Genomic DNA, 21,145 nt, shown 5'->3' with positions numbered 1-21,145 from the left:
GCGTGAGGTATGTTTAGGGTGTTTTATCATGTTTTAGATGTGTGGAACTTGACTTTTCACATGTACGATTTAATTACAAATGGATTTCTTACTTCTCTCATACAAAGCTTTTATGAAGCTGCCATATTTAAAGTCCACAAATTGCTAGGAGTGCGCATGCTTAGGGGCCATGTTGTCCTCGATTTCTGGCCATGAAACAAATATTTTATGTCAACACAGTACGTAAAACCCTTTCTTGTTAAAAAAAACCTTTCATTGAAGATATGAATACATGAATCAAAATAGTTTTAAAAGAAAAACATGACTAATACTTAAAAAGCTATCTGTTTAATTGATTGACTACCAGTAACGGTAGTTACAAATTACTGATTGGTTGATAGCCAGCCATCAAATAGATCTGTGATCATTTGGATTGTCTGATCATTAAAATGGAAGTGGCGATTTGACCTTCCACGAGACGAGGGCTCTTCAATGACTCCCAGAATCTTGTCAAAGTCCACCCATATTTCATCTGGGCTAGTTGGCCACCTGATATAAAGACGGTGCTCTGATGGATTAAGGAGCCGTTCTCATCATTGAAGTAGGCAACAGCTGGATGGAGTGTGACCATTGTGCCGTTCCACCAAGCAGATTGGACTTCCTCGACGGACTGGCAGGTATAGTTCTCTGCAAAGTCCATTTGCACAATCATATGGCCTTCAGGAAGATTGCTCTTAAGTTCTTTTAACTGGCCGTACTGGGCTTTAACGCGTTCGGCGTGGGCTTCAAATTCTGTAATTTCTTTCTTAAAGATCTTAATAAAATCAGCTTTATCTACTTCAATTTGCACGATTCTCATTTTTTTCTTCCCTTCCACATCAACTCGCTTCCATTGGCTGTACTTTACTTTCGGCTCACATTTGCTTTGAAGTTCGTCATCAATGGAATTGTTTTCGTCATGTTTCATAAAAGCATCGGGACTAGTGTGAACCTTTATCCCCATTGCTTTCAGACAACGAAGCTTAAGTGCTACATTTTGGTGACGCTGGCACAGGCACGTGTTGCGGGATGTAAAAGATGTCGTCAGTATGTAGCTAGGGCGTACCTTGCAAAAGAGTGAGCGCGAAATTTTTATTTCCGGATTCTCGGCTTTGAATTTGGCATAAAGATTGTCAAGGTAGTCGTTGAGATACCTCTTTTGGATCTTGACGCCTTCGTGCTTCTTATAATCAGCTTTCCCTGGCATCATTGAGAGTTGTCATCTCTTGAGAGAAATTCAACCACTTTTTCTGTGATTTGCCTGCGAATAGTTGTGACCCTATTCTCCTGAGCCTTGGCCTTATTTTGGAGGGATCGTTTTGAAAGGCCAGTTTCTTTTTTGAGTTGTCTGAGAAGACGATACCTCTGCAAGATTTTCGAACCAGCCAAGATAGTTGGTGCGGCTTTCCTCTTTGCTTTGTCTTCAGAGGTGGACTGCCTGACCTCTTGCATCAAGGCGTTCGCAAACACAAGTTTCCGTTTGATGACTTGTGGCACGGATCTTGGGCTAAGTCCTGCTTCTCGCAGTTCAGCCCTTGACCTGCTTCTAGGAGTGTTTGCACTTGGCTTGTCTTTCTCTTTACCTTTTGATGACCCAGATCGCTGAATTCTCTTCTGTAGTTTCCACGTTTTGTTTTTCAATTTTTTGTTTCTTTCTTCAAGCTTTTCAATCTCCCTGTGTGCCTTAGACAGTGCTCTGCTAACTCTTTTTCGTGTAGCGCTTGCTTTTTTTGCTTTATTAAAGTTGAACTTTACCATCAAATGGGGCACTTTTTCAGCTTCTTTAGAGGCACTCCGGGTTTGACGTTTTTGAGTGGATGAAGCTTCTGCTGCTCTTTCGATGGCACACTGTTTTTCTTTCTGTTCTTTCCGGTATTCGCCTTTGTCACGGTATCGCCATCTTGAAAATGACGTAATGCTTTTTGGCATGAAAACGAGGTCACGCGTGGTTCTTGACACACTGAACACTCGAGCGATCATGCGGAACAAAGATCACTGTTGTGTTCCTAAGTGCAATAACAATAGATCAAAAGTGCAGTCTAATATAACCTTTCATCAATTCCCGAAAGACAAAGACTTAAGAAGACAGTGGATTATAAAAATTAAGCGTGATGTCGGCCGGTCCTTCAAGGTAAATGGCCTTTTATATATCATAGTTCAGTTTAGCGTCGTTTCAGCGTTGTTTATATAGCAAACCTTATATTTTTTCCGATATCTTTCAGATAACCAACAGTACAAGAGTTTGCTCTGATCATTTTAAACCCACAGATATAAAAAAAACGCTAACAGGAAAAAGTGTACTCGTTAATGGTGCTGTACCATCCGTTTTTGAATGGACAACTTTATCAAAGAAACGAAAGTCACCAACGAAACGCGAATGCACAACACGTACTAACACAACCGAGATTGATGTCGTGGATAATATACAGCCAATCTCCTCTACAGGTATTTATTTTTTATGAAATCGTACTTTAGGCCCGCCCTAAATATTTCTAAACATGTTATTTTCTACATTCCCACAGTCGAAATTGGGCCCATCGAAGATTCAAGCGTAGACGAAAATGTCATCGATACTAGCAGCCACATGGAGGACTCCACCGTAACTACTGACACCACAATCATAACACCTACTGTCAACCTACATGATTATTTATTTACTGAACCCGAAAAGCTTGTAGAAGAGCTACTTGAGGCAGCGCAAGCTCGTATCGAACAATTAGAACAGCTGCTTTCAAAACAATCTTTTTACAGACAACTGAAAGGGATGTCAGACAAACGCGTTAGATTCCATACTGGCTTTTCGTCATTTGCTATTTTTGTGAGTACCTTCAATGCCCTTAGACCCACAGCTGAAAGTATGTTTTCATGGTCCCAAGTACAGAGAGCACGAGCAAAAAGTGGGAAAGATATAAGTAACATGAGAGACACTCTCAAGACATGCAAACTTAGCTTATTTGATCAGTTTTATTTATGCATTACTAAGCTGAGGCTGGGTACTTTTAATGAGAAACTAGCCAGTGAATTTGATATTTCTATTTCAACTGTGAGTAGAGTTTTTATTTCTTGGGTTAACTTTCTCTATTTTGTTTTGGGAACCATTCCTATATGGCCCTCTCGGGCAAAAATTGACAAACATATGCCTAAGTGTTTTAAATTGTTATATCCTAAATGCCGTGGTATTATTGATGCCTCAGAGATCAAGGTACAAGCACCATCTAGTATGGTTTTGAATAGCAATTGCTATTCATCATATAAGAGCCACACAACTTACAAAGGCAATGTTGTAATATCTCCATCTGGGGAAATTATTCATGTAAGTTCTCTTTTTGAAGGAAGTATTTCTGACAAGGAGCTTGTTAAGCAATCAGGTTTGTTGAATTTACTTGAGCCAGGTGATCAAATAATGGCTGATAAAGGATTTACTATAGAGGATCTATTAAAGCCAATAGGTTGTGGAGTAGCAATGCCTGCCTTTTTGTCAAGTAAGGGTCAATTTTCAAAGAAAGAACTTTCAACCAGTAAACAGATACATAATTTAAGAGTCCATGTGGAAAGGGCCATAAGAAGGGTGAAAGAGTTTCACTATTTTGATAAAGTTATACCTCTTACAGTAGCTGGCAGCATTAATCAAATATGGACAGTGGCATGTCTTATTACCAATTTCCAGGGGCCTTTGTTGCATGAAAAGCAATATATCTAAATATGTATACAATTGTTGTAAAATAGATGGAAGAGTAAGCATCATTTAAAGTAAAGTATGTAAGGATCTGTAATACAAATAGTACTAACAACTTTTAACAACTAAGAGTTAGTTGACATTGAGTGAGGGTACACTACGTATTAGGTCCAACCTAGGTAAGAACTATGCCATCTGTTAACATGTGATGTGGAAGGGTGAATAGTAGGGTGGCCCTATCCCCTAGGGGCACCCTTTTCGTATGTACATGGCATATTGGTTAGGCATTAAAATAAACAGTAAAATCAGTAAAAATTATATTGTTAGTACTATTTTTGTTTTACAGATTCAATGCAAGCTTTCAAACTAGCTTTTTGGAAAAAAAAATTATGAATTTAATAACTTTACATTTATTCACAAATTTCATTATTGCCAAATATTATAAAAATGCCCTTTTGGGGTTTAAATACAAAACCTGTTGAAGTCATTCATGTATTTTTATTTATCATGTTTGTACAGAATGTTCTGTTTAATAACAGTAAAAAACTATTAAATGGCTTGAAATACACCCAACTTAGTCACAGTATTTGAATGCATGATAAACAATGAAATATGTACAGCTGTTTGTAAAAATTATGGCGCTTACAATATATTACAGACATATAGGCTTAAATGAAACTGAATTATCATAAGTATTGTATTTTTGGAAAAAATACAAAAACTATTAAATTACCAATCATGAACCCAATGTTTTTAAAGTTGTGGCAATAATTTCTGCAAACAGCTGTGTAATGATAATTACTAGAACAAGTTCTGAGTCTAATTAGGTTTGACTTGTTACATTTTAACATTTTAAGAATGCTGATTCAAATGTCTTTACTCCACTTCCCACCAAACTTTGTCACACACAATTAGCTTGTTACTTAGGCACGAAGTTATTTTGTATAAGAGACATACAATAAATTATTGAACACATGTATTCAGGTGATAATCAAAAAAAAATAAATTCAGTTTGTCCAGCATTTCAGAAAAGAGAAGTTCATCAAAATATACTCGTTCACAGTGAAATTCGTCCTTGCAGTAAACAAAGAAATCGCACCACTGACTTCCTGTTAAACCAAGGCATCCCATAACTTGATAATAATACTTGTGTGTCTTCTTCAATGAATATGACCCATTTCGTTCATTAAACTTTAAATACTGAAGGTTATCCAGATGACTTGCTGGAGAGCACTTTATTTCTATCAGGCCCCATGGATGTTGTTCAGTGTCGTCAAACACTCTTCTGTCTGGGCTACAGCCTAGGTGTGGGAGACATGGGTTTATAAGAAAACCTACTAGGTGAGTGTCTCTGCCAAACTGTGTTTTGTACATATCAGCAGCTACCCCCTCATTTTGTATCCCATATTTCATGGCTGCAGTTTGGATTACTTTTCCCTTTAGTAAACGCGTAGAAAGGATTTCATGGTCTTTTCTTCTTGAGCATATATCTTTGAAATTTGAAGCTGTAAGCCTAAACTTCCTTAGTTCATGCCATGCTGTTGTAGTTGACTGTTCCCTTGTCTCCATTTCAAAGTCAATAGACTGTTGACCTGATATTGCAAGGGAGCTGAAGAAAAGGTCTTGTTTTTCATTGAGCACTGTATCTGGATAGCTTAAAGATGGAAAGTTGAATGCAGGTAGCTGTATGTTAATATTGCTCTTAACTTTCAATGGCTGTTGATAGCTTATGACACAGCCTTTTGGCACCTTTCCAAAGGCCGAGTCTACTAAAATTGGAGGCTCACTTTGTTCATCTTCCCATATTCTCATAAATCCAGGTTGATTGTTGAGATTTTCAAACTGTGGCGACAGCACACTAGTCAAGTCAAGGCTACTTAATGATTGCTGGAAGGGTTTGTAGATCGTGCTTGCCACACCACACACCTTTCTCTTCTTTTTAGGTTCATGCAATTTATCTTTTGGCTTTGACTTTTGTATAATCAAATCTGTCACTGGCCTTGCTTTAATGCCCTCTTTACGACTGGGGATATGCCATCTCTGCAAAAAAATAATATACAAATATACTATATGAATTCAAAATTGCTTATTGTGTTATGTTTAAAAACAGCAGTGTGATTAAAAGGAGTTTTTAAGGAAAAATATTGGTAAGATACAGTCAAATCTCTATACATTAATGACTGTTTTTTCTTATTGTTTATCATCAAATCTATTATTATTATTATTAAATTTTACCTGTGCCTTTGATGTTTTAGAAACCATTGGCGGGACACTTTTTAAGCCTAATAGCTGGAAATGGGCAAGAGTATAGAGCAATCCAAGAACATGATGGCAAAGACCTTGTCCAGCAGCACAACTACACATATACTTGTTGATGCTAGCCTCAATAGAGGAGCTCTCGAACACAACAGACAACTTGTGAGGATCTTCGTTCTTTTTCATACTTCTGAAGCATTTAGCCCGAGCCACTACTCCTGAATCCTCTTCCTTGCAAAGTTTTACTGTTAAAAACCGAGAAAAAAGAGTTAAAACTCAAAACACTGAGCACAGAAACAAAATATTGGAAAGACAGTCAAACAAAGAAAGCTACCACGAGGTCAACGAGGCTCACCTTCAATATCGTGAATATATTCTTCGTGAAAGAATTTATATCCTCTTGTTACAGTGGCTTTGATCGGTAGGTTCTTCTCAGCAAAATCCTCAACAAAAGAGTTTGTAACTTTGGGTATTTTTGTTATATTTTTGTGCCAAAATTCGAGTTCAACGCTATCGCTACTAGTCGCCATTTTGTTTGTGAACTTACCACGCGTGGCCTCGACCTCATGTACAATATTCAATGACGTAATCCAAGATGGCGGGCCGTGACAAAGGCGAATTTTTCCACCCGGGCTTTTTGGTCCAGTCTTCGCTTCTTAAGGGCATTGTCATCCAAATTTGCAGCAGGTATGTAGGCTTTTCTTTTTCTTGTCCTCTCTCTTTCCACGTAATCTCTCCCTTCTTTCTGTTTTTGCCTTTCACGGTAAGCCTTTTGAATCTCTGCACGACTTTTTGGCATCTGCGATCGTGTGAAGAGTAGGTCCAATTATGTCACGCAACGATTCAGTTTTATTATTTAAATACGCCGTTTAAAATTGGTTTATTCATAAATATCTCTAAACGCCTACAGCTTAAACATTTAGATATGATTATTTTTACGATATATTCTACTCTGATGTTCAAAATTTTCATTCTTGTGACTCCAAAACCCGTTTTAAGGCCCTAACAAGCCACTTCCAGTTTTTGTAACTTCCGTTACATTTTTACTGTCTGACAGAAAACGAGGCTTTTAGCCAAAAGAAAACGTCAATGCAAATAAATTTTGTATGTACATCATATTGATACTACTCACCTTTGGATTTTGTCAATTTCGATGAACGACTGACAATGAAAAATTGAGAAATTTGTAACAAACGCTTCGGTCTTGGCGAATGTGTCGCAATACGGCAACGGAGGGGTTGTTGCGTAACACTGGAATGTCAATAATGTCAGTCATGTTTATTTTGCCGCGACTTTAGACAGCCAGATGATGTTCCAAAGTGCAACTCAACCAAAGGACGCGTATTTAAGATATTCCAAAATAAATGGTAACGGAAGTTACAGTTTGAGATCTTTTGTGCCTCCACTTCTTTCCAAGACACAAGCCAGTTAATATAAGTCTGTGAGCTTACTGATTGTAGGTACCTTCGTACTTGCACAGAACATTTTGAAGCAAAGGAACTTTTGTTTTCGCTAAACACTGGTAACGGAAGTTACATTCTTAACCATACGGTGCTCTTCGGCCTCATTCAAAGGGAAGTCTATCATTGCCACTTGTAGAAAAGGAGGTGATGACTTAAAATATTGAAACTGCGATGAAACAATAAGTAATTGACGGTAAGAAGAGATTATACAGGGATTTCTAACGCAGTTAAATTACTTTTCTTATTTCGGTAACGGAAGTTACAAAGAATTTGTGGACATCAATTCTGTGACTACTAAAATCGGACTAATGCAGTGCACTATGAAACATCAAAATTTATTTTAAGTTCATTTACTATTGGACGGTTTACACATATCGAATGTTTACCCGGGGATCATTCAGAGGTTTATAATCAAGATGTTTGTTCTACCGTTCCATCGTGGACACTGAAAAAAAGTACTTTTAGGGGGTTTTGAGCTCCAAATGCAAAAAAATGGTATAAGATACATACGACTTTGCATTTGGGGCTTTGAACTTACCATGTCTACTCTACCTGGGCACTAAAAATGTACGGCTATAACTTTTCTTGTGGCCTCCGCAAAACAAAGACATTGAAAATGGCTATTGGGCCCACTTTTTGTGGAATGGGTGAGAAGAGGACAAAATTGTATTTGTGGCAAAGTTAAATTCTACTGCTGTAACTTCATGAATACTGCAATACTCAACTGCATGGTCATCAGCCAGTTGAATACCCCCGGCAATGTAAAGAGTGCTTGTTGCTGACCGAAACACTGCAGCATGATAAGCTCTTGGAGGGATTTCCTCAGACAAGCATGTCCAAGAATTCTCCATAATGTTGAAGGCATATAGCCTTCCATCCTTACATGATTGCCTAAAGATATTGTCCACACCCTAAAGGCGGTTTTCTAAGGTGACCCCACCAAACAGAATGGCTCTTTTACTTGAAATTGTAGTAAAACTATGCCCTGTTCTTGGGGAAGGAACTGTTCCCATTTCAAAAGCTGAACCTTCAGTTGAAGGTGTTTTGTTCCCAGTTAAAGCAGTCAAGTCTATTTCAAAATTCAAAGACTCAGGCATCTTTTTAGAACCACTTGCTGTCCTTTTATTTTGCTTGTCTTTAGCAGTAACATTTATTTTCATCAGCTCATTCGTACATGTCATGGTTCTCGTATCTATCCCTCCCCACAAAAGCAAAACATACTCCTCAGGATCAGGCGGTAACTTTGACCGTGCGTCGATGAGCGTACTCCCTTGCAAGGGAAACGAAGATGATCCTCTCAATTTATCGGGTCCAAACACATTGCAAGAATTAATTTCAACATCACTACTGGATAAAATGAATTCCATTAGAGTAAGGGAATTCCCTAACTCCCATGTGGACGGCTCATTGTATCTAGCTCCTCCAAGAAACAATATCCCCACATGTTTCTCTTCGGATTCCTTCGGATTTTTTTCCCATAAAATACACGAACAGTGTCCTTCGGGTAAGAAAAATTGTTCCTGACGGGCATTCAGTAAGTGCTTTTTCCGACTAACTTTTCTGTTATCCGCCGAATACTCGAGTAAAGAAATAAATTTGAAATCTTCTAAGTCTACACTCGACCTTCCCTCTGGGTCCGCCATCTTGTTTCAAAAATTTCACACCACAGCGCTTGCGCAGTAGACCGGCCGCGCAATAAAAAGCCTGGACCGAGCAATATGAAATTTTCTAAGGTCAGTGGGCAGTAATTTCGTAGTGATATGTTAACCTCATCTCCAGTTGTGTACGTTCAAACGCAAGCTGCTTTTGTCGATCTCGCTCTGCCAGCTCCTCTTCGCTTTCCTTCGCTTGCATCCTTGTCTTATAATTCATTTGAACGTGTCTTTCCGATAAATGCGTGATCTCCTCGTCAGCAGTTTCTTGTTGTGCTTCAACTGCGGCGCTCCATTTTGTTAGCTCGTCGACCTGAACGCCACTTTCCAGTTTCGCTTGCTCGATTTTTGTTTTTACACTTTCGACCTTTTTCACGACTGCTCGCAGAGCATCCCGATGCCGTTCTATTCCTTCCCTGTTCGCTTTCTCGACGATTGCTTTGGTCTTCCCTTGGGTAAACTTGAGTAGCTTTAGTTGGACATCCAACTCCGAGGTCAACGCCTCCATCGTTGTGTTGTTCACTGCAAAAACTAAGTTCTTACTTTAAGTGAAAAAATTAACTCGCATTAAGAGCAATGGCACCTCATAGTTAGGTCCCTCAGGTAAGGGAGCTTCTTTCTTAAACCAAGGGCCTTATCTGGGTTTTGTACACTCAAAATGAGATGCACAACAAACTTAGTATAAGGTTAATGGAAGCCTTGATTTAAGGGATTGTAATTCTTTAAAGAAGGCAATTCAAACTTATATTAATAGCATTGTAGTTCTTGTTTTAAAAACATATATGTTCAGTTTAAGGGCATAGTGCTTTTAAATCGAGAGTTTTAAAATCTCATATTAAGCCCTATATATTTCTCGTTAGAAGGGGTATAAGCATCAAAGCAAGAGAATGTTCCCCCGATATTAGTGCAATTAAGTTTCTTACTGCAAGGGTATATTGGTCTCAAATCAAGAGTTTTTACATCTCATGTTAAGTCTTATACATTCCTTGTTACAAGGGGGTATAAGCATCAAAGTAAGGGAATATTCCTCTGATATTGGTGCAATCAACTTTCTTATTGCAAGGGTACAAAATGTATATTGGCCTCAAATCAAGAGTTTGTAGTGTAAATTATTTCTTGTTCCGAGGCACACAGTCATCACATTAAGTAACACAGAACTAACTGTAGGTGCAATGAAGGTTATCACTTTAAGGGTACATTGAGCTGAAATCAAGGGATTTTCTTAATTTATGTGCTTCTAGTAAGGTTTCAAGTTACTCTGTAGCAACTTGGCCTTGTGGTTCCTCATTTCAGGCAAGACTAATACTTCTGCCAACATGTAGTTAAACATTTATTAGGTAGAGAGGACGGCTATAACTCAAGATCAATATCAAGCACTGGCTCTCTTTTTAATCCTCATATGCATGAATAGTACATTTGCTGTGCACATACATTTTTTCACTTCATATTAACTTGATAGTCTCAACCATAAAAGGCCTCACACTCGGTGAAAGTAGTTACCGGTAAACAACAACATCAAAGTCTCATGTTCTTAGCATGATCACATGTCCATCTAGGCACTGTCATTCTCTGCAGACTTACTGGCCATTGGTGAACTAGAGTTTTTCATGGCTGCAGTCTGGTACCGAACCAGGGCAGCTGCATACTTAGAGTGCCTCTGATTGACGAAATCATTCAGCAGGTACTCTTGTAAAAATAAAAATGCACCTTTGGCTTCAGGCGGATATTCAAAATTGAATAGAAAGTATGATCCTATTAGAGCTGCAACTCCAGTGCTGATGGTAGTTGTCTCCAGTATTGAGTTTCCACCACAAGCAAGGAATGTTTGCCAGCCATTTCCTCTTTTACTGATTATGATGTAAGGTGATGTTGATGGGGGTTTCTTGAGAAACTCTGTGACAGACTTGCCATTCTGAAATTTAAAAGAAAGGGCCAAATGTCAATAATAAATTTGTGTTAACATAACATTCTCATTGTCCCAAACTTTTAGTACACATTTGTATAAAGCAGACAATTTCTACTGTTGTTTATGTGTACATATGAAAGAACACTCACTAGCAAAAACAAGAGCTATTTTTTATGTCAGTGAACTGAATGATTTGTACATTTTTAGACTTTACCCTCCAAGCCCCAATATAAATACAAAAATTATCCTTACTGACTGCCACTTTATTTTCAGAGTGTTTAAAGATCTAGATCTGAGAATTTAATGTTAAATAAAGCAAATTTCTCCTGGCTTATGATTATTCTTTCTTGTAACTTGTACGCTTGATATCCTATTTGTATATAAAGGAAAAAACAAATGTAGATCACTCTTGGGACTTGTGCTGTCAGTAGTATTAATTTACTTCTGGATGTACTATGTCTCCCTGGGACCTCAATAGAAATTTGAACAGCTATAACATAACTGTGATCTTTTCACCGATAACATAAAAGTACTGACATGCATAAAGGCTGTGTAATGGCTCACCTCTGCAACATTAACCACAAAATCAGATCCTGTATTCTTCAGTTTTCTTAAACCAGGAAATAGCTTGGTGAGTGAGAGCAGCGCATTAATCTCTTTACCTGTTAACAAATGAAATTCACAACTTTAAAAAAAAAATTACTAGCCACTAAAACAAAATGATTACAGCTGTAACTCGTTCTCGAAGCAAAATGTGAAGACATGATTGATCATCGCAGTTATACAAAACTTACGCAGTTGTGAAATTAAAGCCTGGAAAAAATTCAGGCCTGAGCGGTCATGGGTCTGAGTCCCATTTAGCCCTCTTTTTTTTTAGGCTTTAATTTTACAGCTGCTTAATTTGCGTATAACTGCGATGATCAATCATGTCATCATATCTTTCTCTGCAGTTCAAATATATGATCTTTTATATATTCAGTTGCACTTAGCAAAAGGTTTTGCACTGACTTGAAATAACCTGATTCTTTAACTGCAGAGCTGTCAATTGATTTTCACTTTTGGTCAATCTGGTGTCAAGTAAAGTGACCATAATAGAGAGGTGATGGCTGGAAGTTCAGCTGTTTTGCTATATAGAAGAATGAATTTTCATGATCAGCTTCTGGCATTTAAAAATTGTTGAATGCTTTAAATCTAAAACACTGACAGCTGACCTTTATGAACTTCTGCTTACCAGAGTTATTGGCTTTCTGTTTTAAATGTTTAAGGCCATCTTCCACTATAAGCCATGCACTCTCTGTGAAGTATTTCTTTAAATGTGGTACAACTGGTAGCTCATCATCCTCAAGATTCCATTCACTTGGTAAGACTTCCACAAGCTCCTCAGGCAAGGTTGTGTCATTGGAAATAACAACTCCCTGACCCGCGCCAAATGACGAGCGCTGCAAATGTGCCTTCTTCGTTGACGTCATTCTTTTACCCCAAAAGACCAATGAAAAGCCGTGATTTGTAGCATGTGACTTACAGCAGCTGTACAAAATAGAATTACGCTGACCACAAACACTTTGGACACAGAAAAGCTCGAAAATGGCGATGTGGACATGTGGTTTGTGTGTGGGTTTTGCGGCGTTGCTTTTGAGCCAAATGTTGGCCCATATTCGTCAAGTTCACTCTGGTGATAAAGAGTTTGAAATTACCTGCGGTATTTCAAACTTTGAAAAGTCGTACAAGAAGTATGATAGTTTTTATCGGCATGTCAAAAATCGTCATCACGCTTATTTGACAGCCTTCTAAACCATGAAGTACTGCACAAGTGGGAACTTGATCAAAAAATGTACATTAACACTAAGTATGATGTGACTGACTTATGTGATTCACTGTAACTGTTACCTACATGTAGTTTGTTATTTGAGTTGGAATGACTTTGTTGTTAATGTATGGTTTCACAGTGTTTGTTACTCTAACCAAGGCCACCAGACAATAGTTTCTGCGAATTGTGGAGGTTTACAATAGTTTTCTAACAAACTATCCAAAATGACCACAAATCTGTTGCCTTTAATTTGTAATGTACAACTTGATTACAAGGATAATTGGTTGGAAAACTATTGTTAAACTCCACCATTTTTATTTGCTAAATCTGTGGAACATTTTATTGGGCGGCCTTGGTAACAACACTGAATTTCTCAAGCAAAACTTCTCTTGAAGGTCATTGTTGGGTTGTGGAGTTGAAATGAATGTCATTAAAGATTTAAATTTTGAAGGGTTACTCTGAATATTACACTTTGAAAAACTTGATTTACCTTACATTAAGGGAATTACTTACTACAATTAAAAACAGGTTTAATAGTAATCACTCAATTTAAGGCTATGAATATATCATCACCCTTTTTGAGGACCTTTTATTTCTATATTCTCTTTCTAAGGGAGTAACAATTGCTTTAAGGGTCATAATGAAAAATGTACCTTTATTCGAGTAACACATATATGATATTCTCTTAATTTAAGTATAATTTAAACAGCCTAACACTTTTTCTAAGGCAAATTAGATTATGCTCTGTTTATAACAAGGTTACACACCTTGCCACAAGTATTCAAACCCTTACTTCAATTATTCTTAACCTTATTTCAAAGTAATATCCCTTTCTACAAGTGATTAAGGAACTGTTGCTTCTTAAATCAAGAGTCCTAATTTTTGCATTTTCTTAATTTAAGTGTAATTTAAACAGCCTAACACTTTTTCTAAGTTGAATTAGATAATGCTCTGTTGATAATAAGGTTACATACCTTTCCACAAGTCTTGAAACCCTTACTTTAATTGTTCTAAACCTTATTTCAAGGTAATATTCCTCTTTATAAGTGAGTAAGGAAATGTTCCTTCTCAAATCGAGAGTCCTATTTTTTGCAGTGTTTGAGCTTCTTGGCTGATTCTCTTGTTTTGTTTCGTTGTTTCTCGCTCAGTCCCGTCGGAGGTGCCACTTTGTGTTGGGAATTAGATAATTGCCTGACAACACAATGTTTTTCCCGATAAACTCGCGCTAGAATCACTCACTCACGATAGAATTTTAAACATATATTTGTGTCTCACGATGTCCCGATTGCGATTACAACACACTCTTCGATTTCTAGAACAAAGGATACAGCAAATTGTACAATGTGTTCTTTGATTGGCTTAAGTTACTAGCGATGACAGATTCAATGCCTATCCCTTTCCGGTCATGTAAACAATTCTATACGCATTAAAATGTTTTGATTACGTAAACACACGATTTCCGACAAGATATTGATGGGAATGATATAGGTCCATACCTAGTTGGAGATAGTGCTTATCCGCCAACACCCTGGCTCATAAAGCCATTTCCAGAGGGAACAAATGATCCCGATGAAAAAACCTTCAACAAAGAGCTAACCAGGGCAAGAGTTGTTGTAGAGCGTGCCTTTGGAATTTTAAAGGGACGTTGGAGAGTGCTACAAAAACGCCTAGACAGCTCCCTCAATTTTGCCATCAAGATTACTATTGCATGCATTGTTCTTCATAATTTTTGTATAGAAGCTAACGATTACTGGGATGATGACGACGACGACGGCCCACCCAACAACGATGGAAACAATAATGTAGTTGCTGGAGATGCCGATGAAATAAGGGGTGCACTAAAGGACTTTGTCTGCGGAAACGTATAGACCGCTCAAAAACAGTTTATTTTTTATTTGATTTACAAAATTAAAAAGTTAAGTATGATTGTACTTCTGTCTATTTTTTCAAACTCGATCGCCACTTGTCTCGTGATTTCTGATGCTTAATAACACGAAACTTTGATATTCCATTATGCTAAAATGTGCCCAATCATTCAAACATGTCGCTATAATCAGTTTATTTTGAATCGTTTCATGGAATCATCTGATATTTGAAAATAAAACTCACTGTACTTTAAAATAATAATGATCATATAACGTATCAATGTGTAATGACAAGAAATCGCTGCATTAAATCGCATTTTAACAGTAACAAAATAATAGTTTGTGTGTTCAATTCATTATTCAGACAGTTCATTCAGTTCATTCCTTTTTATTATTTTCCATATACTTATTAAAACAGCCAACAAGTTGGGACATGAGCTGAATTTGCTGTCCTTGCGAATCTTGCATCCGCTCCATAAAACTAGCCATTTGTTCCCCTTTAGTGGCAAGCTTTTTGATGGCCTCGCCAATTGTATCATCTTCGCTGTCGCTGTCGTGCACGCGAGCAGGCCGCTTTTGACCCTTTACTTTTTTTCTTTCGCGTCTTCTTGCCACTGAACTACCAGCGGTTGTAGGGGTGGTGCGACCAGCCGAACTGGAACTGCTCGACGCTTCAGCAGCACTTGTTTCTGGACTATTTGCCGAGCTTCCACTGTTTTCTGCAGCCTGCGTGCCAGCTTGCTCCACGTTGTTACACGTGATGATATCACGGCAGCCAAGGACAGAATCAATTATGTCGTAATGAGGACTTTAGCGCAAATTTCCCCCACTTTGCCGACGATTCCAGTCCTTCTTTTCTTTGTACTGGTTCTTCAAATGCTTAACTTTGCGCTGGCACTGGTCGACGTTTTTCTTTAGGCCTTGTCTTTCGTTCAGCGCCTTGCAAATTTCCTCCCAGGCTTTGCGGCTATCTTTGCTTTCCACTTTTTCAATATTGTCAGCCCAAAGCTGCAATAGAACTTTTTCGTCGGCGAAACTCCATCTCTCCCTTTGATTGGACTTCTTTGCTTCACCTGAGGCAGCTGAAGGGACTGGTGATGGCTGGATTGGCTGGCGATGTTCAAAAGCCCGGTCAAAAGACGGCTGCGAGCTCGAGGTCGAAGTCGATGGCTGCGAGTCTTGGGGAAAAATCTGCGAGCCAAAGGGTGCGAACAATCCATCCCCATACTGCGAATAACCAGGTGAATAACGTAAATTCGTAAACTGGTATGGGTTGAAATTCGCCATAATAAAACGTTTGAAGAGAAAACCGGTGACTAAAATTTTAACCCGATAGCTGTAGCTAGCAGTGCACACGTGTTGTCTTTGCAGAATTGCAAAACTCCAATTTTTGCCCGTATTTCAGATTTGATTGACGTTGACGACAGAAGAAAAACAAAAAATTGTTATTTTAAGGCCAAGATATGACCTGCTTTGAGGCGGGAAATCGGCTTGTTTGATCTTTAGGTCCTTCGGGGCCTCTTCATATGAGCCCGGTAACCGGGCTGGCCCGGTTACCGGGACGAATTTTGTCGTCTGTTCATATGGGAAATTTCAGCCCGGTTACCGGGATGAAAAAGAGTCGAAAAGGGCGCGAAACGTGGACTGAGGCCCTGGGAACGAGTTTGAGCGCGAAATTCAAGAAAGTAAACAAAGATGGCGCCACGTTCAACAGTTATATCGTTCGCTCCCATCGTAGCGTTATCAACGCTCGTAGCTCTAGTGCTACAACTTCACGGGGTCCTTTTGCTATGGAAAATACATCAAACCAGGCAGATTGATGCAATCCGGATCGGCTTGTTGCGGAAGAAAAGTTATTTCTTCCGAAATGTAAAGCAGCTGAAGCAGAGAGATTTGTACAGAAAAAAACGAAGCTGTTGGCATAAACCCGGTCGAACTGACTTGTGGTGGAAAAACATCTGGACGGGAGTAGCACCTGAAGAATGTTGGAAAGAGAACTTTCGGATGTCAAGGGCTGCTTTTGTGAACCTGGTATCGGAGCTAAGGCCATACATTTCACCAAACCCAAAGTCACCTAACCACAGGGCATTGAGTGCAGAAAAAAAGGTTGCAGTTGCATTGTATTTTTAAAAGACACTGGTTCCCTGAGAATGACAGCCAATAGTTTTGGAATAGCACTCAACACTGCATCAGCTGTTGTAAATGAGGTTTGTCAAGCTATTTCAAACTATCTTGGCCCGAAATATCTCCATCTTCCTGAAGATGAAGAAAGCATGAGGGAGAAGGTAGCAGAATTTGAAGCCAAATTTGGCATGACACAAGCTTTTGGTTGCATTGATGGGACACACATTCCAATTCAGTGCCCATCAGAGAACTCACAAGATTTTTTCTGCTATAAGCAGTTTTTTTCATTAAGTGTGCAGGCTGTGTGTGACTATGAAGGCTCCTTCATGGATGTTGAATGTAAGTGGCCTGGAAGTGTCCACGATGCAAAGGTTTTTGCAAATTCTTCCATCAGTGCCAAATTAAGAAGTAATAAATTGCCCTGTACATTTCAGACTCCAATTCCAGGTGGTGTCAAAATACCTAATTACCTCATTGGTGATCCAGCTTATCCATTGCTTCCTTTCTGCATGAAAGAGTATGATTCATGTACCAGTAATGAACAAGTTGTTTTCAACAACATGCTGCGTTCTGCCAGGAACCAAATTGAATGTGCTTTTGGCCGGCTTAAAGCAAGATGGTCCATATTCACTACAAAAGTGGACTTCAAACTTGAGGCAATACCAACAATTATTTATGCATGTTTTGTATTACATAATTATTGTGAGAAGCATAACATGTATGTTGATCAGGACTTGGTTGACTCGCAAATTCAACTTATGAAGGAAAATGAAGATCAGTTTAAAAACACTCCTGATCCAATTTACTCTTGTGATGTGGGAGAAGGGAGTGTTGTGAGGACAACACTCACACAATTAGTACTGAAGAATCTTTAACGTAGTACTTAAACTTTACCCTATTTACATGTATTGCTGTACTTAGTTTAATTAACTTAAGGGGGGAGACCCTTAAACACAAAATGCATGCTATGGATGACTTCTAACTGTCATATCTTGAGCTCCCTTAGTATCCTTGATTTAGTTTTTGGCCATATTTGTTCTCTTGGAGGTCGCCTTCACTTTCGGTAGTCATGATCATATTTGGTAAGTCACGTAACCATAACACAAAAACCGTATAAACTCACACAGCTTACATCTTTCCCCAATGAAACAAAAGCCAACGGGTAGAGTGCATTCAGGTGCAAAATTTGTAGAATGGATTTGTTAAAATGTATGTTATTGAAGAAGCTATGACACCACAAAAACTTCATGACGTCATAGCTTTTTCAGTAATGCGAATTTTAGCAAATCCATTCTACAAATTTTGCATTTGAATGCACTCTACCTGTTGGCTTTTGTTCCATTGGAGAAGGATGTAAGCTGTGTGAGTTTATACGGTTTTTGTGTTCTGGTCACGTGACTTGCCAAATATGGTCATGACTACCAAAACTGAAGGCAACCTCTAACAGAACAAATATGGCCAAAAACTAAAGCAAGGATACTAAGGGAGCCCAAGATATGATGGTTAGAAGTCATCCATAGCTACCATTTTGTAGTTAAAGGTCTCCCCCTTAATTTGCTAGCTGAACATTGTCAAGACATGAAAGATCCTAGCATATAACAACAACTTGATATTCTTGAACACAAACTAAGGCCACTTGAATGTTGGTAGTGTTCATTGACCAGCCCCTATATGATCGGCCAAAACCGATTCATATTACAGTGTAGGTACTGTAGGTGGCACTTTTCAAATTTAATTGTAACTATAAATTTCCATTTTTTGAACTAGTGTATTGGTTTCAGTTAATTACAAAGAAAAATTTTAACTTAAAATGTTTGTCTTAAACAGCACTCAGTACCAGTAGAAAAAATATAGTTGGGAAAATAACCAAGTAGAGATGTAATAAGAAATCCTTTTCTGAAACATCCTCAGATTTGTGCAATCAGGCAACTATGAATACTATAGTGAGCAATCCAACTGTGGATTATGGCCTGAATTTGTCAAACTCAGTATGAAAACTTTAACAACAACACGTACTGAGGAAGTCTGAAATTTTGTTGGATACACTAGAATGCTGTTTGAAACATTTTCTGTGGGCCAAATTATGCCAAACAAGGCTGTTTACATTTGAAAAACAATGAATAAAAAATACTTTTAAAAATAATTATCAAAAATTCCCCACTGATAACAGATTAAATCAAAACAAGGCAGGGCCTTCTCTGAGTATTAAAATTGAATTAAATATCAACAAAATGCAAATGTTGGCAGAAAAATGGAAATTGGCAGGTCAACTTATTTGCCCATAGAATAGAAAACTCTGTCAGTTATTTCCATAGCATCAAGTTGTGTTTGTATATCTATATACAATATAGATCTATTAGACAATGTCATAATGTCATAACTCTATGGTTGATAATAAAAGCTTCCACTGCTTCCTGGATCTTGCTGGCTACCATGTTGGCTAAACAGCTGGGCATAAACACCCTCAGCAGCCTGAGGTGCAACTTGCATTGGGTTTTGATAGAACAAATTCTGATTTACAGGTGCACGTACTGCATAAGGTTGTTGCAATGCTTGTGATAGCATCTCGATTGATCGACAAACTCCTGCACCTAGATCAGTCATAGCTTTACTAACACTTTCAATACTATGAGAAAAACTTGCTGTAGACTCCCGCATTGCCTCAGCAAGGTCCTTTCGAAATTGGGCATCTTCCTTAGCTTCTTTAATAAGCAACCCATCCCTCTGGGCAGCAGAAAGCTTTTTTTCCAAATGCTTTCTTTTGTTGTCGATTAGCTTTGGTACACAGTTAGCTTTGCGTTTGTTACCAGGTGCCACATCGCCACTTGCACTACCCCCATCATCTCCAGGGCCTAGATCACTTGAACCAGCTGAAGTACCTGCAGTTTCCAAATCCAAACTTAAGCTGTCATCTTCTGGATTGTGACATTGGACAACTTCATTGTCTTCCAGAAAATCATCTCCTCCTACACCATAAGAAAGGGGCTCTGTTCCGGCAGAACCACCCCACAATGTTATCAGTTTGTCGTAAAATTCGTAAACAAGTTTTCCACTGCCACTCCTACTTCCAGAAACTACAGCTTTAGAGAAACTCTGTCTGATTTCCTTCACCTTTTCCATCACTCTCTTCTGTCCTTTCGTTATCATATCTTTTGACTCTTTTACACGATGCTTTGCTTTGGCCTGCTCTTCCTTTGAACGGGTTTTGAAATCATCCGGTAACTTGAAAGCAGCCACAGGACCAAATATAGATTCATCGTCCTCATGAAGCTTCGCCATGTCCACTCGCAGTTCTTGGTACTGAATTTGTTTATCGGCGTCGAAATCAAGGTTTCTATAGGCCATTTTTGATTTGTATTCAAGTAAACAGTCGATCAACTGCCTTACCGTGTCTGTTTCCCAACGGAATCTCTTCGAAGTCAAGGTGGAAGACACTTCGCCATCCGCCATGTTTGCACGCGTTGTAGGTCGCGTGAGCTGCGTTCCGTTTAGTCAGCGTCCTTACAAGGCATGCGTAGTTGAAAAATTTTCATCCCGGTAACCGGGCTGGAGTGTTCATATGGGAAAATATTTCATCCCGGTTACCGAGATCTCGGTTTCTACAACCGAGATCTCGGTAACCGGGCTGGCCCGCCTTCTCATATGAACACATCGAAATTTTTACAAAGGAAATAGGAGTGAGGCGAGATCTCGGTAACCGGGCTAGCCCGGTCAACCGGGCTCATATGAAGAGGCCATTACTCTAGCAGGGTTCAAGGTTTAAACATCTAAGGTATTTCCGGTTTTTTGACAGCTGACGAGCACATATCCCTGCCGACCACGTGAAATCATTGTGCATTTACAGTATTCTACAACTACACGTGTTTTCTGTAGAAATTACACATGAGCGTTCGTCTACTACCATTACATGTCTTTGTTTCAGTTCGGCTTCTCTCTCAGTAGAGAAGAACCTTCGCCTGAAGATTCGGTGGAGGTAGAAATACTTGAATCACATATACCGAGGCAGGAGGATACAAATTTAGGAGTGGTTGAACACAGGGAAACCGCGGCCGCAGTTGTAAACCTTTCAAGACCCGCCGAGATTTCGCAACCAAATCAACATCCTAAGAGAAATAGGGGAAAATATTTTCAATACAGCGGCGAGGATCGCGTAAATATTGGGAAGTTCGCAAGTGAAAATGGAAACAAAAAACCCTAGAACGCTTTATTGAAGAATTTCCAGGCTTAAAAGAAAGCACAGTGCGTGCCTTTAAAAAGGCATTTCGAGAGGAACTTTCTGCGCAAACAAGACAAGGAAACGTTCAACTGGTTACGTCCCTTGAAACGCAGAAACGTGGGCGACCACCGTTCCTTCTCGAGCACACCGCTAAAAAAGTTG

General features: G+C 38.8%; 4 protein-coding genes and 1 pseudogene across 4 annotated transcripts; 2 read left to right on the top strand and 3 right to left on the bottom strand.

The window, feature by feature from the left end:
* Positions 1 to 403: 403 nt before the first annotated feature.
* On the bottom strand, positions 404 to 7,523 carry LOC136277114 (uncharacterized). Its single transcript, XM_066158797.1, has 2 exons — positions 6,636 to 7,523; positions 404 to 736 (listed from the first exon to the last, which is right to left on the bottom strand). The coding sequence occupies exons 1-2, from the start codon at positions 6,747 to 6,749 to the stop codon at positions 404 to 406; spliced, it is 447 nt and encodes a 148-aa protein (XP_066014894.1). The 5' UTR covers positions 6,750 to 7,523.
* LOC131773452 (uncharacterized) lies at positions 1,934 to 3,718 on the top strand. The gene is made up of 3 exons (XM_059089423.2): positions 1,934 to 2,149; positions 2,241 to 2,463; positions 2,541 to 3,718. The coding sequence occupies exons 1-3, from the start codon at positions 1,934 to 1,936 to the stop codon at positions 3,716 to 3,718; spliced, it is 1,617 nt and encodes a 538-aa protein (XP_058945406.2).
* LOC131781103 (uncharacterized) lies at positions 4,645 to 6,502 on the bottom strand. The gene is made up of 3 exons (XM_059097759.2): positions 6,306 to 6,502; positions 5,930 to 6,195; positions 4,645 to 5,734 (listed from the first exon to the last, which is right to left on the bottom strand). The coding sequence occupies exons 1-3, from the start codon at positions 6,478 to 6,480 to the stop codon at positions 4,658 to 4,660; spliced, it is 1,518 nt and encodes a 505-aa protein (XP_058953742.1). The 5' UTR covers positions 6,481 to 6,502; the 3' UTR covers positions 4,645 to 4,657.
* Positions 7,524 to 16,287: 8,764 nt separating the features above from the next.
* LOC131773450 (uncharacterized) lies at positions 16,288 to 17,704 on the top strand (annotated as a pseudogene).
* A 431-nt stretch (positions 17,705 to 18,135) lies between these two features.
* On the bottom strand, positions 18,136 to 20,370 carry LOC131773449 (uncharacterized). Its single transcript, XM_059089420.2, has one exon. The coding sequence runs from the start codon at positions 20,215 to 20,217 to the stop codon at positions 19,150 to 19,152; it is 1,068 nt and encodes a 355-aa protein (XP_058945403.2). The 5' UTR covers positions 20,218 to 20,370; the 3' UTR covers positions 18,136 to 19,149.
* Between the last annotated feature and the right edge of the window lie 775 nt (positions 20,371 to 21,145).

Source organism: Pocillopora verrucosa, chromosome 1 (genome assembly GCF_036669915.1).
Source record: "Pocillopora verrucosa isolate sample1 chromosome 1, ASM3666991v2, whole genome shotgun sequence".
Classification (NCBI taxonomy): Eukaryota; Metazoa; Cnidaria; class Anthozoa; order Scleractinia; family Pocilloporidae; genus Pocillopora; species Pocillopora verrucosa.
This window is presented reverse-complemented; position numbering and strand designations above follow the sequence as displayed.